General features: G+C 39.5%; 1 protein-coding gene across 4 annotated transcripts in view; it reads right to left on the reverse strand.

Annotated features, from left to right (window-relative positions):
- Positions 1 to 26,702, reverse strand: part of PIEZO2 (piezo type mechanosensitive ion channel component 2) — a 504,990-nt gene that overhangs the window by 78,390 nt on the left and 399,898 nt on the right. For all 4 annotated transcript variants that reach the window (XM_075585381.1, XM_075585382.1, XM_075585380.1 and 1 more), the window contains exons 18-28: positions 14,581 to 14,798; positions 12,630 to 12,790; positions 12,042 to 12,218; positions 11,357 to 11,485; positions 9,616 to 9,816; positions 8,957 to 9,161; positions 8,741 to 8,842; positions 7,017 to 7,182; positions 3,540 to 3,783; positions 2,796 to 2,892; positions 382 to 541 (exon numbers count right to left, since the gene is read on the reverse strand). In XM_075585381.1, coding sequence (XP_075441496.1) covers positions 382 to 541; positions 2,796 to 2,892; positions 3,540 to 3,783; positions 7,017 to 7,182; positions 8,741 to 8,842; positions 8,957 to 9,161; positions 9,616 to 9,816; positions 11,357 to 11,485; positions 12,042 to 12,218; positions 12,630 to 12,790; positions 14,581 to 14,798 — 1,860 coding nt within the window. The remainder of the gene's footprint in view (positions 1 to 381; positions 542 to 2,795; positions 2,893 to 3,539; positions 3,784 to 7,016; positions 7,183 to 8,740; positions 8,843 to 8,956; positions 9,162 to 9,615; positions 9,817 to 11,356; positions 11,486 to 12,041; positions 12,219 to 12,629; positions 12,791 to 14,580; positions 14,799 to 26,702) is intronic.

A 26,702-nucleotide genomic window follows, 5' to 3' on the forward strand; every position in this document is an offset into this window, starting at 1 on the left:
AAATTAGAATTAAATGACAGACCTGTGGATGTCTTCAAAACTGATTTGCTAAACTTTTTGCAAGCTTTCTGCAAAATATACGTGAACTTTTTACACAATTTCAAATTGCTTGAAAATGAGCAACATTTTGACAACTTTGCCAGAATTTTGCCAGTTTGGACAGAACCTTTCAAAATATCAGGAAAATTGCAGCATATAAAGGGCCAGGTAACCTATGATATTGACTATAACGCTTGACAATTGTTCTAAGAGTAGCACCCCAATTTGTGCAAGCAGTTTCACGAAATAAAGGCACATTTCACCTGGTTTGACATATCAGTAAATTGTCACATTTCAACCCACACTGCTTGGAAAAACCCACATTTGGCACCTAATACGCACCTTGATGCAAGGATCTGAGAAGATTTAATGTCTGCAACTACATGAAGGAAGTAATAGCTCATAAACACTCTTCTTTGCAACAAGAGAAATGCGAAACAAATGCTGTCCCAAATGATTCCTGCCTCTCCACTTGGCAGCTCGCAGTCAGGACTGTTTGCAGCTTACAAAACAAATGAAAGATACAAATACAATTAATATGATTTCGAGTTCTTCTGAATAAAAATAAGTATTTGAGAAAAAAAAAGATTGGTTTCTGTAAGAAACATCACATTGTGTAACTTTACAGATATTGCGAGGAAGAATACAAACTGACTTCAGCTTGCTATTGTGATGAAAAAGGATTACTGTATGTCACAAAACATTAACAGCACGGTGAACCCCAAAAATGTTTAGTAGCGTTCTTATTCTTTTATAAAAATATATTGTTTTGTCTTTTTTTTTTTTTTAAAAGGATATTAAATGAACAATCCAAGACATTAAAATAATAATAATAATAATAATAATAATAATTTCTTCATTTTTTTTTAATACAGATTTGAAACAGGGGTTCTCCGGCGCTGAACTCAATTAATTTCAGCTCCAGGGACCCCCTGTTTCGGAGATACTTACCTCCGGAAGGGGTTGCCGGTATCTCCTGCAATGTTCTGCTTCTTCATCACACGGGCCAATAGGAAGCCGCAGCTTTCTATTGGCCCGCAAGGCCCGGGAGCGGCTACAGGCACCCACTATGGAGGTATCTCTGGAAGTAGGGGGACCCCGGAGCTGAAATTAGTGGGGTTCAGCTCCGGAGACCACCTGCTTCAATCCTGTATTTTTAAAAAATGACAAAAATGAAGAAACAAAAAACTGGCTTAGTTTGCCTCTTTAAAGCTGCAGTTCAGTCAATATCCTGCATGTGTGTTTTTTTTAATAAATCAGTTCTGTAGTAAGAAAAATTACTTTTAGCATTTTCTGTTTTAAAAAAAACAACTTTTAAAGACCAATTTTCTTGTATTCTATTTTAACAGCCATTTGCTAAGGCACTGCCCCTTCATGTCCTGTCACAAGCCCTGGCACACCCCTTTGTCAGCCCTGCCCTCCCTCTAGCACATGTCAGTGCAGGAGTGCTCATGAATATTCATGAGCTTCCACTGACAGACAAGCAGATTATAAACAAATGCCAGCTTTTAATATGTCACCAAATTTCGACCTATCAATACATGGAAAACGAATTGACCGGCAGCTATACAGTTCTTTAGGTAATTAGAGATTGCACACATAAAACTAATGAAGTAAAAAAATAAATGTAAAAAAAAAAAAAAAGACTGAACTGCAGCTTTAATGTTCTGAACATTTAAAAAGAGTAGAGCACAGAGCTGTCATGTTGCCATATTGGTGATGTCGTAATTGCAAATACATTTCTGCTCTCCATTGAGCACAGAAAGATACAACATTACTGAATTATTTACATTATGTGCCTTGATTATTTTAGTGATATGCAGACCTTTCTGTAGCAATCCCTGCTTCCAAAAAGATTTTAGTTTTTACCTCCGAAGGAGGGATACCATGCAGCTCAACCGTGATGTTCTCAGTTCCAGGGACTTGTACTTTTTTTTGTAGTTTCATGCCAAAAAAAAAAAAACTACCAATATCGCCAACAAAGTCACCAATAGAAAGCTTCAACATCATTGGTATATGATTGGGAAATGACTTTCCGTTGGTGCCCCTGGTAGCCATATTTGTAGTTTTGCAGCAAACCCACGGGGCTATATTATATTATTCTCTTAAAGAAGTACTCTTGCTCCCGAGAATTAAGGGTTAATCTAGGGGTAAATGGGGTTCCCCTGGAAAATGGGAGCAGCACAGTTAAGGTCTGTGGGAACGTAGAGAGCCATTAAGGAGAACACAAATATCCACTCAAACAAAATTCAGAAGCAGGGGTTGTTGGTTTAAAGACACAATGTTAGAAACTTACATGAAAACAGAGGACAATTGCATGTTTTTATACTGTAGATGTAGCCGGCCCTTATAACTATTTCAAAATGACGTGCTTCTATTGGTACATGCATTAAGTATGTGTGAGATTGCATGAGTGACTGAACTGTTTCAATTCCTCTGTTTAAGGCCGGCCCTGCCTGGAGCTGAAAATAGTGCATGTCAGCTCTCGGGACCATTTGATTCCCATCCAGTAGGATTCTTCGTTTGCCCCTTTTCGGGTTGAACATTTGTGTCTTCCCCTTTGCACTTGCCAATGTAATGAGACAATAGAAAATAAACTATATATGAAGTCAATTGCTAGAAAGAAATGTAGCAAATTATTTATAAAAATGTTTTTGAATGGCAGACATTGGGATACTTCCCATCCCTTTCATTGTATAAAGTAATTCATGAGTTGAGTAATCAAGCAAGATTCCCCATTTTAATCTTATACTTACGGATACGATAACCTTTTACAGTACAGGCCAGACTGAACGCCTGGATCAACCAGCAACTGTTTTTGATTAATGACTCAATGTAGCCACATGCTCCTATCTGGAATAAAAATAAATAGGATTATGTAAAGCCAAGCAAAAACGCAGCAGATCGGCGTTAAAGGAACTTCACGTGGCAAAAATGAATGTGCAGTAGGTAGCTAACGTAAATTATTCATTAGCATATACATTTAAAGTACTATTCCATAAGCATAATACTTCTTACAACGTCATGCATGAGATCCAAAAACAATGGCATTCTTGTACAGTAAGTTCACATTTATGACCTGATTGGCCAGTTGGCCATGGCTTATCTTTGATGTGGTACGGTTCTCAGGATTGACCAAGTCTTATTAATTTTTGTTGTTAAAAAATTAATCTGTCCCTAGTTTGCTAATTACACATTCATTATTGTGAAATCTTCTAAAAGATTTCTACTTTTGAACAATAATCATATAAAATGTCAAAAAATAGCTAGACATTTAAAAAAAAAAGATAACTTTGTTGCTTTTTTTAACACCACCAACCTTAGTGACCATCGTGGAATTACTGCACAATTCTATTAAACATTTTCTAAGCTACGAAGAGGTTTTATTATATGGAAGATGTATGTGTGTGATATAACACCAATATATTTGACTAAATCACAGATATATTTCAATCCTGAAAAAAAAATCATGTTTCATGGAGACTGAAAAAGTCACTTACCGATAATATGTTTTTCATTGTTATAACAAATACATTGTAGGCAATCAGCCAATCCCAATAGCGCAGAATGATTTTAATAGGTTTTAGTAGCAGATCTCCACCGAACAAGAGGAAATAGAAACAAGCCACCAAGTAGCCCATGCAGAATATGCTGATTCGCGTAGTTCCCGTGATGAAGATGATGGTGAGCACAAACCAGAATAGGTAACTAAACATTATAACTTTGCACATGTCCAAATAAGATCTGAAAAGCAAACAAGGCATGTTTTCAATGATTCATGCAGAATAATTCTGAAGAGTTGTGAAATACAAAATAAGCACAGTATATTTATTTATATATTAAATATATGTATTGAGTTTAAAGCAACATCATTTAGTTAACACTACGGTTTATTTGAATTTGAGATTTACAGTGCATTGCCCAATACAAATGTAGCACTTCTGTTACGAAAACCTCAGTCACAAAAATTTGATGACTAAATTATATATAAAGGTAGCAGAAGTTACACTCCTGTTACAGCGATATGTTGTGTTAACACTGGTGCGTTATGTAAATGCAGCACGATTGAAAGCAGTGCTTAAGGAGATAATACATGCATTATGTAACGCATTATTTCGCATTAGTTGGGGTAATAAAAGCTGCTACATCTGTATGTATCTACATCAAGTATCTATCTTGAATTTGCACATTATATGGTGCCTGCATATACTGCTGCGGCACAGTTTATTCGAGCATTTGCCCGTTCTGTGCCGCAGCAGTAGCCTGGCGCGCGCCCGAGAGTGACGGGCGCGCGCCGAAGCAGCGGAAGAGCGCCCTCCGATCGGGGCGCTCTCCCTACCGCTGCCGGGTCCGCCGGGTCCCCCGGAACCCCCTGCCGCTGTCCCGCGATCGCGGGACACCAGGGCTCCCTCGGGGAGCCCCTGGACGCGCGTGCAGGGGGCGCACGCTCCCGAAGACGCGTGACCGCGCGTCTATGACGCGCGGCACGCCGAGGGGCGGCCACTAGCAAGCCGGGAAATCTCCCGGCTTGCGGATCTGGCCGCAGTGTAATAAACTGTGTCGCCAGTGTACAGTACATACATACATACATACATACATACACCTCTCTCTCTCTCTCTCTCTCTCTCTCTCTCTCTCTCTCTCTCTCTCTCTCTCTCTCTCTCTCTCTCTCTCTCTCTCTCTCTCTCTCTCTCTCTCATGGTAAACAAAGTTCAAAATGAAAGGAGTGTTCTTTGTGATTATGTCTTACACAATGTAACAGGGACTTATCCCTGTTGAAGAAACTGCCTCTAAATCCAGCAGGGAGCTGGTTAAGTGCAGCCAGGCAATTGACCAGACTCCACCTGCCTAATGAGAGCTCTGTGAAAGAGCACATGTGAGACACAGGAAAGAGATTTTCTTCAGTACATAAGGGTGCTGACAAGAGGAAAGAGGTCTTGAGTGCACCAAAGGACTAGGCATGGAAAACAAGACAGAAGGGGACCAGACCTCTTTTCCTGGACACAGGACCCAGGAACCTGCCAGAGGCTGGACCCTCAAACACACCAAGACACCTGGACACCACTGACCCGAAGGGCCATCTGCTTTAAGGTGGTATACCTGCTTGGGGGTGGTATACTGGTAAGGGGCTTTCCCCCCCAGTCTTACAGATAGGGACTGGGGAGTAAGTTAGCCCTTACACAGGGATAGGTGTTTGTTGTTTTATGAATATTTTTGTTTTCTGTGTTATTTAAAGGAACAGGCAATAAAGCCTTATATTAATTTCACCCTAAAAACAGTCTCCATTTTGCATACCTCTGCACACATCTCTTAGGCCTCGGACATGGTGAAGGGAAGAGCACTAAGCAGCGCTGACGTTCATGCTCTCCTGCTCAAGCAGGAGCTTTTTAGTATCCCTGCATGAGCATCAGCGAGCGCGCTTGTAAAGCCGTGCGGGAGGCGGGCGGGAGGCGGGGCTAGTGTGCCACGTCACGGCGCCGACGTCACGGACTGCCATTGGCTTTTGGCAGTCACGTGACGGGCCCTCCGCTTCCCTCAGCGGCAAAATTTAAACTTGCCTGTCTCCTGCATTTCCACACGCCTCCGCACGCATGCGGAAGCAGCTCCTAAAGCCGCGCTGATTACAGATGCAGGGGGTAAGTGCATCTGCTCAGCGCGGCTCAGAGTAGCTCAGCACGGTCTTTTTGACCATGGCCCTGGCCTAAGAGAGGATTTAGAAGGACTGGCATTTATCAGGGGCTTCTGTTGATTTTCTATTGTCTAAAGATATTCCACCTCTGAAATGTGAAATCAAGTGTGTCAGTTTTAAAGCAGCAATATCAACTGGGACCTTTTCCTTTATACATTTTTTTTTACATAAACCAGGGTGTGATCCCAGCAGCCTTATTGTCTCTCCGATATGCTCGGTCGCCCATGGTCTACTCCCGGGCTCGCTGCTCCTGCCGGTTCAGGTGTGATAAACAAAATCTGTTTAGCTGGGATTGCGCCTTTAAACATTCAGTGACCAGAGTTGAATTATAAATCAGTTTTAGAAAACACCCCAATAGTGTTTAATTTTAGGAGATCCAATTAAAATCTTTTACATCAACATTAGAAAATGAGAGGAGTGGAGGATTCCAGAGTGCAGGGTGACATCAAGAGGAGAAAGCGCAAATATAATGTAAATGAAAAGTAAAGGAGCCTTGTACAAAAATACAGTTTGAGCAGAGAAAGTACAGAACATAAGTACATTTTAAGTTTGGCGTTCTTGACAAGTTTGCTCCAACAGATGTACACACCGGGATTAACAAAATGACTAATAATTCATCAATCACAACTATCGAAAAATACAAAACTTTATTCAGTTTTAGGACTTAGATTCACTGTTACCCAGAAAACACGCACCAAATTAAATAAAACACCAGTCTACAGTTGTAAATAAATTGGAGATGATGATGATACATATCAATGAAGTATAGGAAGTATAAATATCACAGATATTTCTAAATAGGCATAGAAAGGAGAAAAATAATGAATTCAAAAGTGATGTTGTTTTGTATGTAGACAGGCTAACTAATTTTAGCACACTTACACTAACCATATTCTAAGTAACTTAATTACAGGACTACATGCAATTAGTGTAGGACAAATAATGAACTTTCTTGTTTTGGATAATACAAGTGTTATTTGCACTGATTAAATGCTGCTTAAATCTGGACCTTACAGTATATTCTATCAACTGCAAGATCACCAATCTGTGCGGTTTAACAAGGAAGCCCCTTTGACTTCCATGGGGTTTCCATGTGAAACCGCACAGATTGGTGGTGATCTCACAGTTTACAGAATATACCCCATAGAGCTTCATAATCTTTATCTGTTCCTGTTTGCGGCAGTATGAGAAGGATCAGTTTGTTATTGATATAGAGGCAGATTTGGCTTAGCCACGAAGAAGAAGCAGTAAAAGTCCACCCTCTGGGATGGACTTTCCTTGTGTTTACCTGCAGTGAATGAAGTCAGGGACGGGGTTATGTTGACTAAATGATGCAGCATCAAGATTCATGCAAATTTCTACATTGTCTCCAGCCATGATTCGGACCGCCGCCTTATTTTCATCCTCAAACACTTCTCTTTGAAGAGATGCGCATATCAGCAGCAAAAAATCATCTGTCCAAACATGAGAAATCAAGTGTAAGTATGTATGTATGGATCTCTCTCTGTCTCTCTCCCCTCTCCCTCTATATATATGTCATATCTACAGTATCTAGCTACTGTACTGTATATAGACCAGATGATAAACAGTAGATGTGGAGTGATGACATATTATACAGTATGTATATATTTAAAGGACTTGCTGTGTTCATGAATCAGATTGCATACATACAGTATGCACAACAGTTGATATAAAGGGGCTGGGTGTGATTAAGGCTACGCTTATAGTGCCGGCAATGGGGACGCGACGGTCGCTGGAAAATCAAATAGAGATGATTTCTAGCGATCGCGACCAATCCGTCACTCTGTGCTCACTATTAGCGCACGCGACGGCAGCAATGCATTTGTTTTGCCGTCACTATAAGCGCAGCCTTCTTTTGTATGTTAGACAAGTACTTTTTCAGCTAACATTTTTAAAATTGTTAAAAGGCAGCACTGGGATACAGGCATACCCCGCATTAACGTACGCAATGGGACCAGAGCATGTATGTAAAGCGAAAATGTACTTAAAGTGAAGCACTCCCTTTTTTCCCCACTTATCCATGCATGTACTGTACGGCAATCGTCATATACGTGCATAACTGATGTAAATAATGCATGTGTAACAGGCTCTATAGTCTCCCCGCTTGCGCACAGCTTCGGTGCAGGTAGGGAGTTCAACTTTGCTGTTCAGGACGTGCTGACAGGCGCATGCGTGAGCTGCCGTTTGACTATTGGACGATATGTACTTACTCGCGAGTGTACTTAAAGTGAGTGTCCTTAAAGCGGGGTATGCCTGTACAGTGGGACATACACCCTCAATGGTGGAGGCTCTGTGCAGATTAAAAGATGCTTTCCAAATGTCCAATACATTTAGACGACAGATACTTATCCTATATTTGTATTTACTGTATACACACCAGAACCAATTTTTATATCGGCGTGCCAAATATGTGAGAGCCTGGAAATTTTATTTTGGGATCACAGGAATCACTAAGCAACCATACACAAACTAAAAACAATTCGGGATATAATTTAAATTAAAACAAATGACGGTATTATCCATTCTACAGGGAAGAACTATGAAGCAATAGAATGCAACATCTAGGCCAGTCATTTAAAGAAAGCAAAACTGTGAAAATAGATCTAAATGTAAAAAAAAAAAAAAAAGAGTTTCAACACATAACTGTTAGGTGGTATTTTTATTGTACTTATTTAAGACAATTTTAACAAGCTATTAAATGTTAAACTGTTTTTCAGGTCAGTAAGTGATAAATCAAAGCTGAAAGTTTTCTTAACACACATTCAGCAATCTGGCTCAGATACAGTATATAACAGGAGTGTTTGACAGTTTGTTTTTATTTAACAGATTTAATTTAGTGGTGTTTGAAATCTCTGCGGTCCAGTGCTCACACTTATTACCTACTTCTTTGTCATCGAAAGTATCCAACTTTATGGAATAGATGTGATCAACTAAAAATAGCACACACACAAAAGGTACAGGATAAATCTAATATCTTCTGCACATACTTACAGACAAGAAATAAGGGGTTAGGTCTCACAATGAAGTCTGGAAAGTATAACCACTTTATTAAGTTAGAGGTAAAGTTGGCTCCAGGATGTCTCCAAGGGTAGTCTGCGAAGTTACAACAAAGCAACAGTTCGGAACAATTATTTTGTGGCTAACTTAATGGAAATCCGTCCACAATAAAACAAATATATATGGGATGTAAAAAAATAATCTTTTTACCTTTACATGGAGCAGGAGGAATGCCAATACATATGAAGTACTGGAATGTAATAATGCAAGCAAGAAAGCAGCAGTACTTATGCCAGATTTCTGCTATAGCTTTCCTTCTGCGTCGGTACAGTACGGCAAACAGCCAAAACGCATGAATAACGGCGAGGAAGTCCATCCTCTGACCAATCACATTAACAGACAGCAAGAAACAGGTCTGCACAAGAGAGTGACAAAAGTATGGTGTTTGAAATGACAAAGTAGCAAAGAATGATTTTGTGCTTGCATATTGTGGTATACACAGCATCACTTCTTCATTTTGTTGAAGCGCCATATGGTTTCTCTGGCATACACGTTAAACAGAGGTTTTATACTTTGATATTGTTCCCAGTTTCAATCCATCCTACAGTAACACTGCCCTGTCTTTTTTATATTACTTACTGTATTTCAAAGCCTCAATTGGCAGAGCAAGCAAATGCACATGTGAAGAAAGCTGCTTACTTACAGTATATAGATTAGATGTTCTGTGGTAGATGTGAACACAGAGGCTTTTCTTGTGAAATGGTATGGAGATAAATTACTTTGTGGTATTGTTACACAAAAAAACTAAATGTACACAAAGTCAATTAGCTGCCACTGAATACAGTCTTAATGTGATAATTAATTCTTACCTCCAAACCAAACTTGTAGAAGAAGTAGTTGATGAAATACTTGGCACAATTTATGAGTCCATCATCCAAGTGTTGTCTAGTGATATCATGAAAGATTGTTTTTGTGGCAGGTGCAGTAATATTGTTTCGGCATCTATAATATTCCTGATGTCGGTATATAGTAACTTCAAAAGCTAAAATGGCCAACATGAGTAAATTATTCTGAGGACAAAAACAAACAGAGGACAATTGAATTCAGTTACTTCTTTTTTTTTCTTGTTGATATTGATGTGTACTATATGGGGGTGATGCATCAAGATGCCCCAAATACAAAATTAGTGCAAAAAAATCACCACTTTATAAACAATAAAATAATACATATACATATGTGTATGTGTGTGTGTGTATATATAAATATATATATTTGTATATGTGTATTGTATATACAATATATATGTGTATTGTATATATATAACAAAGAAAAAAGCTGCGCCTCTAAAGAACATATACAATAAATATATATATATATATGCTATAACAATATGATGTAAATATGGATGAATATCTTAATTAATAAGCAATATATACACATATATAGTATTGTGGACCTATAATAGTATCAGGCCCACAAAAACATGAACAATAGTATATAAAAATATATATATATATATATATATATATGAAATAAAAATAGCACTTGTGAGCACATTCACATGTCTTAGACAGGTCTGCAACCCTGCCTTTGACCATTATCACCTAGCATACAGTGCTTCCACTATGGCAAGGGATTCTGGGAAATTACATGCAAATGAGAATACAGTGTCACCTTTTGTCTGAAATCCATGTTTACATGGAACCCTTATGAGCTAATGCTCGCTGTTATATAAAGTATGGTGTGTGTATATATATATATATATATATATATATATATATATATTTGTTGGTTTGTTTTTTTTCAAACAAGGGCTCCTCTTTTGATAAATCTGATGCTACTTTTATTCATCAGTATTATACCAACTTTACACCACGGTATCCTCATCCTTCTATGGGCTAGATCCACAAAGATCTGTTAAATCAGGGCTCATAACGTGACGTTACCTAAAACAGGAACGGACGTTATTTTCCCTGAGGTTAACGCGTATCCTCAAAGCGAATTATAATGCAAAAACAACAGCTGAACTACATCTCATTAGTAAAGGCATAATGGCACGTTATTGTAGTATAATGTGTAATCTTCCAATAATGTGATGTTAAGTATGTCTTACCGTTACTCCGATCCAGGCCCTGAAGTAGGTGCTTAACTCTATTTCACGGTTTGGATGCGAGTCTTGCCGAGTTTAGGTATGATGTAACGAACGTGGCGTTAAGTCCCTGTGTTCACCTTTGTGCATGTGTGTGGATATGTGATGTTACAACACATCATTTTCATATCATGTGCATCTAATGTTCACTAATGGTGTTATTGCCAATGTAGTGCTCTTATGTTACGGGAATTTGAAAAAACACCAATAGTCTTAACGTTGAATTAGTAGATATGTATTTACAGTATCAATAAATCAACAACAGTATTCCTAACAACCTGTTTAGTGCTGTAATTTTCTAATCCCTCTGTCATATGTTTCAAATAATGTATACCTATTTGAAATTGTATTTCCTATAATCTTTGCTTTTGACATATAAGCTACAAAGAAAGCCTGACTGGGAAAAAAATATATATTTGTTATAATGCACATACGATCTGAAAGAAATACATGAAAATTACCCGTAAGTAAGCAAGCAGAGGAGTAGATTTCCGGAACCCCACCCACCCAGATGGATCGATAGGAGAACTGTAGAGAAGTGAAGTCATAAGTTCTGTTTTGTTTGCAACATTTGTTTGATTTTCCAATGGCTAAAATATAAGAAACAAATAGGTGAAATGATAACATACCAGCTGCAAACCCAATACCCACCCATACCCACTACAACTGAATTGCTCCATTCATCCTCTCTATTTTAGATAGAACATTATATTAACTTGCTAAAGTTGAAAACATATGTACAGTAATTCTATTTTTCTTGCTAGATATAAAGAAATATGTTCCATTATTAAACTATATAGTAAAGGCATATTTTGAAGAAAGTATACCCTGCATATGTGGACAGCTCAGTGCAATCTCTGTACATGTATGGGCTTAATTAAACAGAATGAACAGAGGAATGCAATAATGCATCCCAAAAACACATATATTATATCCCCATGCACCTCACGGTTTGGATTTCCCACAGTTTATTAACATAACTTAATACCAACATAACTTATTTTACTAATAAAGAAAAAAACATTTCATATAAAACCTACTAATATGTTCTGGTTGCTTAAACATGATCATAAATTAGCACACAATTACATACTAAATTCGGTAGGTAAGAATTGGCACACACATAGCAGCACACATAAAACTTACCAGCGAACAGTTACTAGAAAAGTTTAGGGGCTCAATGGATGAGAGCTGGTACAACATTTTACATATTATGATCACGCACGTCCAGACAGTGCAAACACTTGATGCTAATGGTCGGAACTGTGTATAGGGCAGAGCAAAAGCCCAGGCAATCAAAAACACATAATTGAATAGGGATACCTAAATAAGACAAGTTAATGAAAGAAAAGGTTAGGAATTACATACAATATCCTGGTGTCAGATGCATGTGCTGGTTCTGTATAATAAGTTGACATGACCTGAATCATAAATAAAGGAATTTAGGTTTGCAATTAACAAAATTGTACATACATATTACAGCAAATTAAAATATCACTTGTGGGCACATTCACATCTCAGACAGGTCTGCAACCCTGCTTTTCACCATTATCTCTTAGCATACAGTGCTTACACTTGTAAAGTGGGTTGTAACACATCACACCAAATGGCCACATATGCTACTTTGTACTAACATTAATACCCAGACTCCTTTTGTTTATCTTTTACAGGATATATTCACACCATGAGACGACTGGATTCAAATTGTTCATAATCAGGTTTTATAGTTCATACCTCTTTCACGATGACCCATATGATGTAAGACGAAACGATCTTTACTATGTGAAGTTCCAAAATCCACCATACAAACACCTGCAGTTTATGAAAGTATTCCAGAAACTTTAGGAACAGAACTGTGAGACGGTCAATTACTAGATGCCATTTATTTCTGGAGTCTAAAGAAAAAGAAAAACAAAAGAAAATGCTATTTATTCTACACAAAAGTTCTTCAATAAAAATCAAATTTTTATTACCAAATAATATAAATATTTATGATAAGGGCACTTATTTGTTCCCTAGTTACATTTGATGTTGCTGCTTTTGCACTACTGCAAACCATAGTGGTGAAGCATTTCCCAGGGCCTCGACAGGTCCTGCCGTTACTTCACCACTACCACCACCACTATTTGTACCACCAGAAGCCCCTTGACTTGAGGCCTGAGTTGAGCTAAGGAGTGTAGCATCATCATCTGCGGATGCTGCTGTTAACCCCAGTGTGTTTCAGTCTGGAATGTAGAGATGGGATCCACCTCAGATCCGGCAATTTCTTTGGTGCGCGGATTTTTGCGAATCAGTCTCAAAAAGGGTGATTTGACTTTCCGGATTTTTCTTTTTATCACTGACAATCCAATCTATGGATTCCCCAATCCGTTGGAGAATTTTTAAGAATCGAATCCACGGATTTCGCAATCTGTTGGAGGATTTAAGAAAATCCTCCAACAGATTGCGGAATCTACGGATTGCATTATTAAAATCCTCCAAAGGATTGTAGAATCCGCAGATTGGATTATTAAAAATCCATGCAGATTATATCCAATGGCGGTTTTGGATTATCTGCACACAGATTGAAACTGAAACAACGCGGCGACGAATTTAACACCGCAGAACGGATTTTGAATGCAAAGCTCTGGAAATTCCGGGAACCGGATTTTGACAGTTCCGCCCATCTCTAGTGGAATGTACCTCTGATGCAACCCTCTGTGAACCAACAACTTTGTAGCTTACCTCTCTCGGTCTGTCTATTTCCTCCTTTAAAGGTGGATAATGTGGACCTATTTTCCCAGATCATATTTGCTGATATAGTACAAGATAAAAGTGTTGTTGTTACAAACAAATTCAGCATACAAGATATTGAGATGCAGCAGATGATCATTCATATGTAGCTCACAAGTGTAACAAGCAAAAAAAAACTACATAAAAAGGCTATGCTAATGTAGTCGTTTCATTCCAGTTGTCCAAGTAAGATAAATGTCAGGTTCTATATACTGTAGTGAGTTAAACTCAGACCTTGAGAAAGCTGTAAATATCTTCTTTTTTACTAGAACATGTATTTATGATAAGGTACCAATTATTACTATATCTTAACACAACCATTAACATAGCTCTCATGGCTTAATGTGTATGAATGTTGCCATCAAAGTGTTTTTTGTGATATCGGTTACGGACAAATGAAAAGCAGTAATCTCCCCAAAAATGATTTTTTTGTGTCTTATCGAAAGATCGGTGGATCTTTCGGACCTGAAACATAGCCCTCCAACCGGGTGCCGCACAGTTATCGAGATTTGTCTTTTCTTGTACTGGCTTTGACACAAAAAGTAACTACAAATATGATGGCGGGGGCACAAAACGGAAAACCGCAACATTATCTCCAGATGATGTTGCAACTTTCTATTGGCCCACCAGGGTGAGCAGGACCCTACTGCTATTTTGTGTCCACCGGACAAGTCACTCAGGAACAAGGGAGGTTCCCAGAGATCGAGGGACCATGGATCAGTTCCCCAGTTCAGGGAAGTAAAAAATTAATACACAATTTAAAATAGTGAGCAAGCAGGACTGCACATTCAATAAAGACAGCAGTAGGCAGTTTCCCCCAAGATACACTGCATGCATGGCTTGTTACTTTAACACAGTTAATTTAGTAACAGGAAAACGAACCACTGAACCTCATGGTTTATGGCTGCATTACCTGATGTTTCCTCTTCTGATTCTTCTTCCTCAACCTCCTCTTCCTCATCTGTATCGCCTCTGCCCTTGTCATCCCGTTTGTCCCATTCATCATCTGAATCTTGGTCCCCACCTTTCTCTCTCACATACACCTCCAGCTGTTTTTCCTCCAATATTTCGGTATCCGTTGCTAAGTTCATCATGGTTATGTCTGGCAAGCTTCCTTCTGGATGTGCCAATCTGTTGGCAGAATGTATCTGTCAGTGAGTTGCTTTAATGCTTTTACAGGAGAACAATTTCAGGGCAAACAAAAAGTGTGTACAGTATATTGTACATAAGAGTTTTGGCGTAGGCAGTATTAACAACCTTAATACAATAAACAAACACTGCAAACTGTGCGCCAAGGTTTATTAGTGTACATGTTCCATTTACAAGTGGTTCATTTTAGTCTGAGTGGTATCAACACTTAAACTTGACATTTTCCCCATGGGAGAAAATGGCCAGAGTTTAAGGAGTAGAAGCATGAAATTACAGCATGTCGTACAGCATGCATTTCATGACTTCACAGCACTTACTCATTTTGGTGAATTGGAATTTTTTTCTTGATGCTGCTCAAGAGTAATTGAAACAGAAAGAGAAAATGAGTGTGAGAATAGAAAGGTTAAAGGGATGGCAAATAATAGAATACATCATGCAATATAACCATTGTTAAAGTATGTCCCTATTGTAGATTGTACTTCTTTATGTAAACGGCATTCAACTAATAAATGAATGAGGGTTTTATGATTCTGGTTTATAGCATGCAGTTTAATTAGACCTAAATTGCTGAAGGTGCCACACTTTTACTATTAGTAGAATCTGGTATTTGACACTATTTATGCTACAATGTTCACATTTCTGAAGCTATTTACAAATAATTACACAATTAATTTAAAATCTTATTTATCAAATAAGATCCTTTCTGATAGCAGAATTATATAGATTTGCATAGCATGATGTTACATTATATTACTGGGTTTTCTTTTTAACTAAAGGAATCATGTTGTTTTAATAGTGATGTGTGTAAAAGCTGTTAATAGATTTTATTTGTCTACACTGTATATCACAAAGAAATATAACCTGTTTTATTTGCCCTTGCGAATTAATTTGCAATTAGCAATTAGCAATACATTTGTATGGTATAGAAAAGCACTCTATTTAAACAGATTTTCCCTCTCTCTTTACAACATAAGATTATGTATAGATTCTACACTTTTATAGCTATAAAGGGGAATATTTTTATGTACAATTCAATATACCAGTCACTTTTAGTGCTTACTTTCCCTTTAGAAGACCAGAATTAGTCTAATATATATCAGAATTATTAACTATGTGCAGCGCTGAGTACAATGTAATCCAATATAAGAAACTGTACACAGTACATAGTGCATAGTGCAACTGGTTTCAGTCCTACCTATCAGGAAGATCCCAACATGTGTCCATCTCAGGCTCTAACTCCACCCCCCTGGATATCACCTGTGGTGTCCCGCAAGGCTCTGTTCTGGGGCTCCTACTCTTCTCAGTGTTCATTAATGATCTTCCCACAGCTTGTAAGGAAGCCTCAATACACATGTACTGTATGCAGATGACACAATCCCATATGCAAACAGCCATAGCCTCTCTAACCTTCAACACATACTTCAGTCTGACTTTTTGAGACTCGAAAACTGGATTTCCCAAAACAAACTGTTTTTAAACATTGACAAGACTGTAACAATGGTATTCGGGACCAAGACTAAATTTTTAAAGCTTCCAGTGACTGAGCTCCTGATTAGAACCAACGCTAACACCACCCTAACCCCTGTCACTAGTTTTAAATACCTGGGCTTATGGTTTGACTCCCACTTAACATTCGGGATCCACATTGATATCCTGACAACCAAGACCTATGCCAAACTAGGGGCACTTTACAGGAACAAATCCTCCGTAAGTCTCCTGGTCAGAAAGCGTATCGCACAGCAGATGCTAATGCCAATTATTGACTATGGAGACATAGTATACGGCTCGGCACCTCAAACCCACCTTAGCAAACTTGACACCCTCTACAATTCAATTTGTCGTTTTGTTCTCCAATGCAACTACAACACACATCACTGCGATATGCTCAAAGAACTAGATTGGTCATCACTCGAGTCTAGGAGCAAAGTTCACCTTTCCTGTCTTGCCTTTAAATTCTTCATGGGCAAGCTACCCAGCTACCTGAACAAGCTCCTCACCCCTACCACATGCAGCACTTATCACCTGAGATCAGACTCCAAAAGACTGTTCATGGTCCCAAGGCTCAAGAAAGTATCCGGACGTTCCTCCTTCTCCTACCGTGCACCCCAAAACTGGAACAACCTACCAAAGACTCTCACATCCACCACCAGTTTAAGTTCTTTCAAATCTAAGGCTGTCTCACATTTTAATCTGGTCTGTAACTGTTTCATACGCCCATAATATATATTTTCTTTAACTGTGCACGCAATGTCTTGTATATAATGTATACCCTGTTCATTTATGTAACTGTATTTGTAACCATGTATTATTTGTTTTACTCTGTGCCCAGGACATACATGAAAACGAGAGGTAACTCTCAATGTATTACTTCCTGGTAAAATATTTTATAAATAAATAAATAAAATAAATAAATAAACATAGTGCATAGAATTCTGCAGGCACAATAAGTGTCCGTGTAAGGGACTATGGGAGGTGAACCCAGAACTGCTTTGCTCACAGGCAGCAGCACCTAAGTCACTGCAGTTGCTAGATACATATACTGTATGGCTAAATGGTGTGTGTTGTAATTGCTTGCAGATGAACAGCAGAAATCAGACAATGAGGAAATGGAGGGCTCAGGCAGGAGGAGCAGCAGAGACAACCAGTTGCTGGAAGCTGCTGGATCCTCTGCTACTGTAACTAGGTTCTACCTGTCTCTGTGCTTCGCCTTGTAACCAAGTTTTCCTGTGTTCTCCTGTACTTTAGACCTCGTAACTACCTGCTATAACCACAGCCTGTCTTGCTACAATGCTTTGGCCTCGTCCTTCGGATACAGTGCAGCACATCTGCCTTCTGTTGCCCCGGGTCTGGGTTTCCCTTTCATCTTGCCCCCTGATCTGGCAATCACTAGCAGATTCTCCACTTCCAGGTGTGCTAGAACTTTCAGGGAAACCTCTCCATCCATTGGGATGCACGTTTTCTGTCAAAGACTGCCGCGTATGCCCACGTATCACCCTGGCACCCTGCCCAGAAGAATGTACAGGTGTAGCAGACCTCATTTCCCCTAGTGATAACACAACATATCACGTTATAACACAGGATAGCCGAGAATTTCCACAGGATTCAATGGCAGCGATAATGTAAAATATCCTGCACCACAGGGGGCAATAAAGACTGCTGCGTCTGCACAATCTGTTGTTAGTGCCTGATATGTGATTTACCCACTGAAACAAGGAGCCGACACTGGGATTCAAACAAGGGGTTAACCCACTTGAAGGGCAGTGTTCTGGCCACCAAGCTGCTTTTACTTTTGATAAGTACATTCCCTGTCAGCAGATTTAACCGTTTCACCGCTACAAGTTTAATTGTTCCAGTGCTCTTCAGTATTGAATGGGTTAACTTTAATAGTGTGTGTCTGGCTATTCTTAACATTTAGAGTCGATTTATCAGCCTTGCAGTCCCTGTCTCCAGAGTTAAAAGAAACTGATGCTTTGCTACTGTGATGCCAGATATATCAAGTGGTGCTGTGAAAATGAGCCACAACCAGAATGCCTCATTACATTTTAACAATGGCTGTGGCCTTTGGGCCCCTATTGATTGGCAGACATTTTATTTAAAGGCCCCGTGTGCCATATTTACTAAGGAGTGCAAAGCTGCAGGGCACCCTCCGGTCACTTTATTTTAATGGACCATTGGTCACTGGAGGCTTAAAAGCGCTTGGTAATAATCGCCCTGTATGTTAGCGAGCATTTTTCACTTCTTTGCAGGTTATTCCTCCAGCTCTGTTATGTGTTAACACAAGCGTGCTCAACTCCAGTCCTCATGCTACGCCAGCAGGTTAGGAGGACATCCCAGCTTCAGCACAGGTGGCTCAATCAGAGGCTCAGTCAAAGACTGGGCCTCTAATTGAGCCACTTGTGCTGAAGCAGGAACTGATTGAGCCACCTGTGCTGAAGCTGGGACTGACTAAGCTGTCTGTGCTGAAGCAGGGACCGATTGAGCTACCTGTGCTGAAGCTGGGATATCCTGAAAATATGACCTGATTGGTGGGGGGGAGGAAGGGGGGCGGTGGGTTTGAGGACTGAAGTTGAGCACCCCTGGATTAACGCACTCAAATGAGCAGTAACTTCAATTTGAATGTGTGAAACCATAATGGACCTTTTTGATCTGCCCCTTAATTTGGAAATGAAAAATAGACCAACAACTTCACTATCAATTTTCTTTTACAAATGGACAATTTCCTTTGCAGTCAATGATTCCTCAAATGGTGCTTTTGAAAGTGTGTGTGTGGTGGGGAGAGGGGGGGGGGAGGGAGGGTCAGTTTAGGCTGCATATATTAAATAAGTATCTATTTAAATGAAGTTCATGTTGGGGTGGCATCAGCAGCTGCAGCAAATTTCCCAGAATGCTACAGGAGACTACGCAGAGTAAATTACTACTTCAGAATTAGGTGATCACTTTTTTTAATTGGACTAATATTTGATATTATAAGACGAGCTTTCGAGAGTTCTCCTCTCTACCTCAGGCCAGCAATACTGATTTACAATGATTTGCAAAGATTGAAAAGCTGTGTAAAACGGCAGGCATAAGCGTATAGGGCCCCATGTTAAAATAGATTTGAAGCAAAAGGTGACACTATGTGCTCATTTGCATGTCATTACCCAGAATCCCTTGCTGCAGTGGAAGTGCTGTGTGCTGGGTGATAATGGTGAAAGGCGGGATTGCAGACCTGTCTAAGACATGCAAATGAGCATACAGTAATATTTCCATTTGCTATATGCTTTACTGTGGAGGGTTTTTGTCACTTTTTTCACCCACCATAACCTTAATAATGTGTGGTGAAACCTATCTCAAGGTTCATTTTTCAAAGCCAGTATAGCCAACCCCACACTGATGAGACCCATTAAGGTCGAAACAGCTGCCTGTGGGTGGGTTTACTGGCTATGCATCTTAACCCAGGCTGTGCTCAAATCTGTGAAATGCAGCAAGCATAAACTTACAGGGAACCATGTTATATGGTTTTGATGCAAAAGGTGACACTGTGCTCATTTGCATGTCATTACCCAGAATCCCTGGCTGCAGTGGAAGCACTGTATGCGAGGTGATAATGGTGAAAGGCAGGGTTGCAGACCTGTCTGAGACATGCGAATGTGCTCACAAGCGATATTTTTATTTGCTGTATGCTAATGGTGGAGGGTTTTTGTCACTTTTTTTACCTACCATAACTTTTTTAATATGAGTTGAGCACTGTTGTAAAAAACAAGATAACAATCTAATGTGGAGAATTAATTGCAAAGGGAACAGTAAATAAACAGACAAAGCAATACATGCATGAACGGTACAGTGAGAAATGTGTAGAGCATGTAGGACCATATATCTATCAGCAGTGTGAAGGGGGGAGGGGGGGCGAAAGGTTTGAAATTAAAATTAACAAAGGGGTAGGGAGAAACATTACAAAAAATTATGATAGTGTGTAATATTTCTTTTTACTGTACATCTGTGTTAAGATCATGGAATCTCTGTACTGCTGCGGCCAGCTTTAATCTAACAAATGCCCGTAATTTTCCGGTGCTTTTTTCGGCTGGCGCCGAACTTGGCCGCGCGCCAGCCGCATCTTCCCTTCCTCCCTTCCTCCGGTCGCGACCCCCTGGCTGCTCGGCCTCTGCTTCCCCTGATCCCCCACACATACAGGCGTGATCCCCAGCACCCAGCGCGTCACGGATGCCTTCGGGATGCCGGCGGAACCGTGGCACGCGTGACCGGCTCACCGACGGAGGCACCAGTGACGCGCGGCCGCGCGGCACGGATCGAGAAAAAAACGCGCCTGCACGCGGTTTTAAATTACCCGCGGTGGCGGCTGCTTTAGAGTCGGGGCGGCCGCCACTGTAAATCAGTATTGCTGACCTGAGGAAGAGAGAACTCTCGGAAACTCGTCTTATAATATCAACATCTAGTCCAAATAAAAAAAGGTATCGCCTAATACTGAAGTACTTATTTACTCTGCACTATCGAATTTGACTAACACGGCTATTTCTACTTAATACAGGAGACTATAATAGACAAGGGATTCCACTGCAAGAAGACAAGTAACAACACTGTAGCACTGATCATTTCCAATGAATAAATCAACTACACCTCATCCTGTATAATGATACAGAGTTTAGCTACAGTACTGTACATGGACTTGCAAGTCAAATATCCTCTACATAAAAGAATATGTCCCTGAACACTGTGCTGTATTTCTTCAATATTTATACCAACTTATAGTAACTGTATATACCTCCCACTAACTCCTGGTAGAAATAAAAAGGCATTAGAGGTACTGTAATTGGAAAAACTAGCATGGGGCAATAGGCTGTTTATGGAGGCTACTACTGTATATATTTTCTCTAAAAGGCTTTAGGAGCTGGGAAGTTTATTATAGTGCTAATCATACATAATATACAGTACCCAATATAATACTAATACATTAGTACTTGTTAAATTTCAGGGATGAGGGTTTCGAACACGATCACCAGGGTGATGGACAGCTGCTTGAAGCAGGATTTTAATATTGAATAGCCATGAAAAAATAATGTAATCTGTACTACAAATAAAAAAAATCATTTCAGAATGTACATTCAAACGTGCCTTGAAAAATAAGGGAAGTCCAGCTAATATTGTTTCTTACAATTAGTTATAGCTATGCTACTTCAGCCCTTCACAGCCAGAAGTGATTGCATAATAATGTGGAGCAAGTTAAAGACGCTGTGCTTATAGAACATGTTAAAGCATCTGGATACTGCAGTCCATATTGCTTTTGTATTTTTTTTCATTGTCCTTTTTATTTTTAGATTATTCCAAATATTAAAAAGTTCCCGTTGAAGAGTTTTTTTCCCCCTCAAAACGTTACATTTTTAAACATTCATTAAATAAATAACACTAAAGTTACTGGTATCTTGAAAGACATTAGAAACTGTAAATATTAACACAAGACAGCCTAATACCATCGATAACAGATGATATTTTGGGCTGCAAGTTTTCGGCTCTTAGAACATATTCGATGTGCAAATACAAAATATGAATAAGTCATGGTTCAATGACACACTATTGCATATTTTTAGAAAGGACAGCTGACATCTGGAAAATGTAGCTAATGCGTAGACTGCTGTTTAAGATAACAGCGCATAGCTAAGCTGCAGTTTGTTTTCACCAGTCCTAATATTGTATATCACATACCTTGCTTATTTCCTTAAAGCTGCAGTTCAAGCTGCCGGTTTAATTTTTTTCCCCATTCTATATGTGCCTCAATACAATCTGCGCACTGACAAGTGATTAGCTAAGTTGCAGACCGATCCGTTATCCTGTAATCGATCGCTTTGCTAGGGGGTTATTTAATTCAGTTAATGCTACAAAACAGTACCCACGATGCAAAGTTCTGTGTGGAAGATCATGTGACCAGGCAGTTACTAGATTCAATTGGACAGGGCTCAAGAGCCAGAGCTCAGAAGAGGAAGGGGATGTGACTTTGTAAATGGTTTCTATAAAAACAAAAATGCTTGCTACATTAGAATACATTAAAAATGTCTTTAAAAAGTCCTTTAAAAAAATGCTACAAGTATTTTCTCATAGTACAGAACTGATTTATTTTTAAAAAAATCACATGAAGGATATTGCTTGAACTGCAGCTTTATCACATAAAAAGAAGCTCTTCTGTAATTGTGGGTATGAGAATAGCAATGCTAAATTATTATCTAATGTATATGTTGTTTGTAGTCAATGTTACTTACAGTACATGCACAAGCAAGAAAAAGTATAAGTGTTTGATTGCAGTTAACTGGCGTGATTCGTTTTAATGGTCCTTCTGGAGTAATATGACAGCAGTCAACTTGGTATATGTTTACAAAAAAAAGGAAACATTTGAATACCCACCTATTTATTATTAGGTAAACACGACCATTAACTTTGGCATGGCTACGAGGTGGGAGATGGAAGCACAAGAATGCATGCAATGGAAACATGAGTTAAGAGAGAAAAGAAAACAGTTAAGCAAGATGAAATATAGAAATACAACCAAGAAGCATATGTTGTCACAATGACAGTCTGAAAGTTAATAGCAATGACACAATGAGAAAAGGCATAAGTACAGTATGTCAGCAGGCATCACATTACAAACACACAATTGTTTAAATGAACAATGGCACATACAGTTTGTCTGGGCTCTCACCACACAGTACACAATATAAATGTACATTTATTATAACCAGCACTGTATATAAAACCATTTTATTTTACTTATGCAAATTAAGAGGACTGCCACACTATCCTGAATATTTAAGTTGTGTCAGCAATCCCATCTCCTTGTTAGATAGAAAAACATCTGTGTCCTATATAAATTGATACAATACAAAAAACTAATTTTGTTACATTGTGTTGCAAAAAAAAAAACATCACTGTATTAATATTTTACCAATAATCTTGTTAAAGCAAAGGGAAAATACGTTTATCAGTATTCAGAACTCCTGAGATTGCAATGAAACAAATTTCATAAAACTTTTGAAAGAAACATTTTGAAAGGAGGATTTAAAATAGCTTAAATACGGTGGTCAAGGTGCCTTAAAAAGTAGTTGTACTGTGCCGGATTTAACACAATTCTAAACCTCAAATGTTGAGATAATGGTACTGGGGTATTATTATAGAAAGGTTTATACACTATTTATCTTCTAGAAAGATAATGGGGGGAGATCCCCATTAATATAATAACCCCTTTACTTTGAAAAAGAGAAAGCAATTTTTAAATAAGAATAAATAGTGGCACTAAAATAATTGAACTCTGGTCCCCATAATACTATTGCACTTGACCACTATTAAAATATATTAAAAAAGTATTATAATACTAGATGGTATTTAATCACTCTGAAGCCACTATACTGTACGTTCTACATTATTACATTCTGCAAATAAATAGCCAGGCTTTGTTAAGATTGCGTCCACGTGACCTGGTTTTATGTTCTTTCCTTTGTCACAGCTTTGTGATCCGTACTCTTATAAATACAGTGAGAGAAATTACCTGTGATTAAAAAAAAAAAAACCTCTCTCATTATCTAACATTAGATTTTACCAGTCAGCCTTAAAGGAAGTAAGAAACTCTTTCCCATCTGTACTGCTTATCAAAAAACAAGGTAAACGTATACCACATGAGATGGTAGTGATCCCAGAAGCCCAGAATGTTCTGTAAAGACAGACTGCAGGCTGTTGCAGTATTAACTTCCCCACCATTACTTAAGGGCCATTGGGAACTGAATATACCGTTTGCCATCACGTTGATTTCTCAACACGTTTTATCTTAGAAATCGCTTCTGTCTGGATTGAAACGATTAGGACAGTCCCACAGGACCATTGTAAACATACTTGTACTATTCTGTATATTACTTTTTAAATAGTTAAATTTCACAGAATAAACTTCGCAGAATAAACCGATAACTGGACAAGCAATCGTATTTCAAATACCCCATGTCATACTAGCTTGTTTGAAATACTCTTCTTCGCTTATTTTTAGTTACACAAAATGTTATATGTATTCTCTTTTATGTGAGGCACTAAGGCCCTTATTCTATAACGTACGGTATCACAGATTTGGCGCTGACCCACGGAAAGTCCTATTGACTATCGCAAATTATACAGTAAGGGCCTGATTATCAAACACTAAATATTTTTGATTTCTGCTTTACCATTCATTAAAATGTAAAACTATGTAACTGAGTGCCATCATATTATATTATTTCGGTATTAAAACGGACCACCACAATGGCCTGATGAAGTTGTGAGTTCTACACCATATGTCGCTCATTGCAGGAAGTAGTCTGGACCTATATCATTTTTTAATACTTGACTTCAACAATATTTAGTCTGGATGGATTGTGACTTTGACTTTCTTCTGTTAGAAAACATTTAGATTTTCTTTGTATGTATGACTTGGCACACTGCAAGGTGAACTCTTCAAAAAGTTCAGCGCTTATGCTTGTTGCTTCCATGCTCTGCTTAAAAGTATTACATGTAGCCAAGTCCCCTTGGGTTACTAATTCTCTGGCCCCTCTAGCACTGTAAGTCCCAGTAAAGAGTGGGCAGTGTTGGGAGCAAATCCTGCAGGGCCTGGTTGTATTGTTATTTGTGTTACCTAATAAAGTTCAGGAGTAGCCTGGTATTAGGCTGAGTCCCCAGTCTTCACTGTGGCATGCGCGCCCGGCGGGGGGGGGGGGAGGCGGCGCGTGCACAGCGCTACACCGCGATCTGCGGTCTGGGGGGAGAGGGAAGGTTTGAGACGGGAGGGGGCATGGCTGTGGGTTTTTGGGGGCGTGGCCATGACGTCCCGCAGCTGGTTTGCCCTTATTGGCTGAACCGCCTCCGTCACAGATGTTGAGTTCAAATTCTCCTGCCTCCCTGAAAACCTGTCGCGCACCGCTGGGGAAAGGTGCGCGACAAGGTAGGGACTGGGACCGGCCTGACTGGGGGGGCGGAGCTTGATAGCACAGCGCACGCCGAGCCGTGCGCTGTGGCAGTGACTGGGACCGCAGCCTTACAAGGGGGGCCTATGACTGATAGGAGGCCGGTTTACAAGCCACTCCCCTGGGAAGGAGGGGGATTCCCTCTAGAGGTTAGAGCAAGGGTTGTGGGAGTTAGTTCTGGGCTGCCCTCCATGCTATGAGGACGCAGCAGTAACTCTCCTGGACAGGAGTGGGCTGAGGTGGTAATTTATGCTGAGGAGGGGTGCTCAGGGACTCAAGCCTGGTGTATTGCCTTCAGGGAATGGAACCTGTAATATCTATGATTTACCCAATAAATCCCAGTTATACCCTCTCTGGTGTGATGTCTGGAGTGTGAATACCAAGAAGAGTTGCCTATGAGGTTTATCTTGGCCGCACAAGGATCCTCCTGGGCTGGAGGCGCTGCGCTGACTGACAAACCATCCTTGGTAGCCTGTCCTGATGCCTCCCTATACCATCGCGGAGATCTCATGCCTTCTGTTCTACCAAACTGGTATGCACCAGCACCAGAGTACACCGGTAGCTGTAGGATCTCACTTAGTGTGGGAGAAAAAGGTGCCACATACAAATGTATAAATGAAGCAATTTCTCATCAGAAGGAGCACAATTGTCCACTGCTACAGTACTATACATCTCAAATACCTCATGTGTTGGGTAGGATTGCAGTGCATGGAGTGACAATGGATGTATAAATAATAGACAAGCTACCCTGAATGTACAGTAGCAGCAGTGACTGTGATATGGAATGTGATATGGAATGAACTATTGCCCGTCCACGTTGAACTGGGTTTATAAAAACTACAAATGGTAGAAACAATGGTTGCTTCTTGTGAAAATCATTGGCTGTGCAAATGAAGATGTGCACATGGCTATACAGTGCAGCTAATTCTCCACATTGCTCACATTCAGCAAAAAAACTGTAATCCTAATTCTGAGAGCCTTGAATTTTTTTTATGATTTCTGCATATTTTAGAATTAACATTATTTAAAAGGCTTGGGCAGATGCAGTTTGTCATACACTCTAATGCAGGGGTGTTCAACTCCGTGCTCCCACAAACAGGTTTTCAGGATATCCCTGTTTCAGCACAGGTGGCTCAATCAGTACCTGCTTCAGCGCCGGTGGCTCAATCAGAGGCTCAGTCTTTTCAGAGCCACCTGTGCTGAAGTTGGGATATCCTAAAAACCTGAGACGTTGGAGGGGTCTTACGGACTGGAATGGAGTTCCCCTGCTCTAATGTACGGTATACTACTGGGTCATTTTCTTCCATCTCAGATCCTGAGACTGTAGCTCACTCTTAAAGTCCGTACGTTTGTAATTCGACTGCTTAATGAAAATACATACACATTTTATTTGGCTGCTGATGATAGTATAATATGGCCTACA

The sequence above is a fragment of the Ascaphus truei genome, chromosome 2, assembly GCF_040206685.1.
Source record: "Ascaphus truei isolate aAscTru1 chromosome 2, aAscTru1.hap1, whole genome shotgun sequence".
Lineage (NCBI taxonomy): Eukaryota > Metazoa > Chordata > Amphibia > Anura > Ascaphidae > Ascaphus > Ascaphus truei.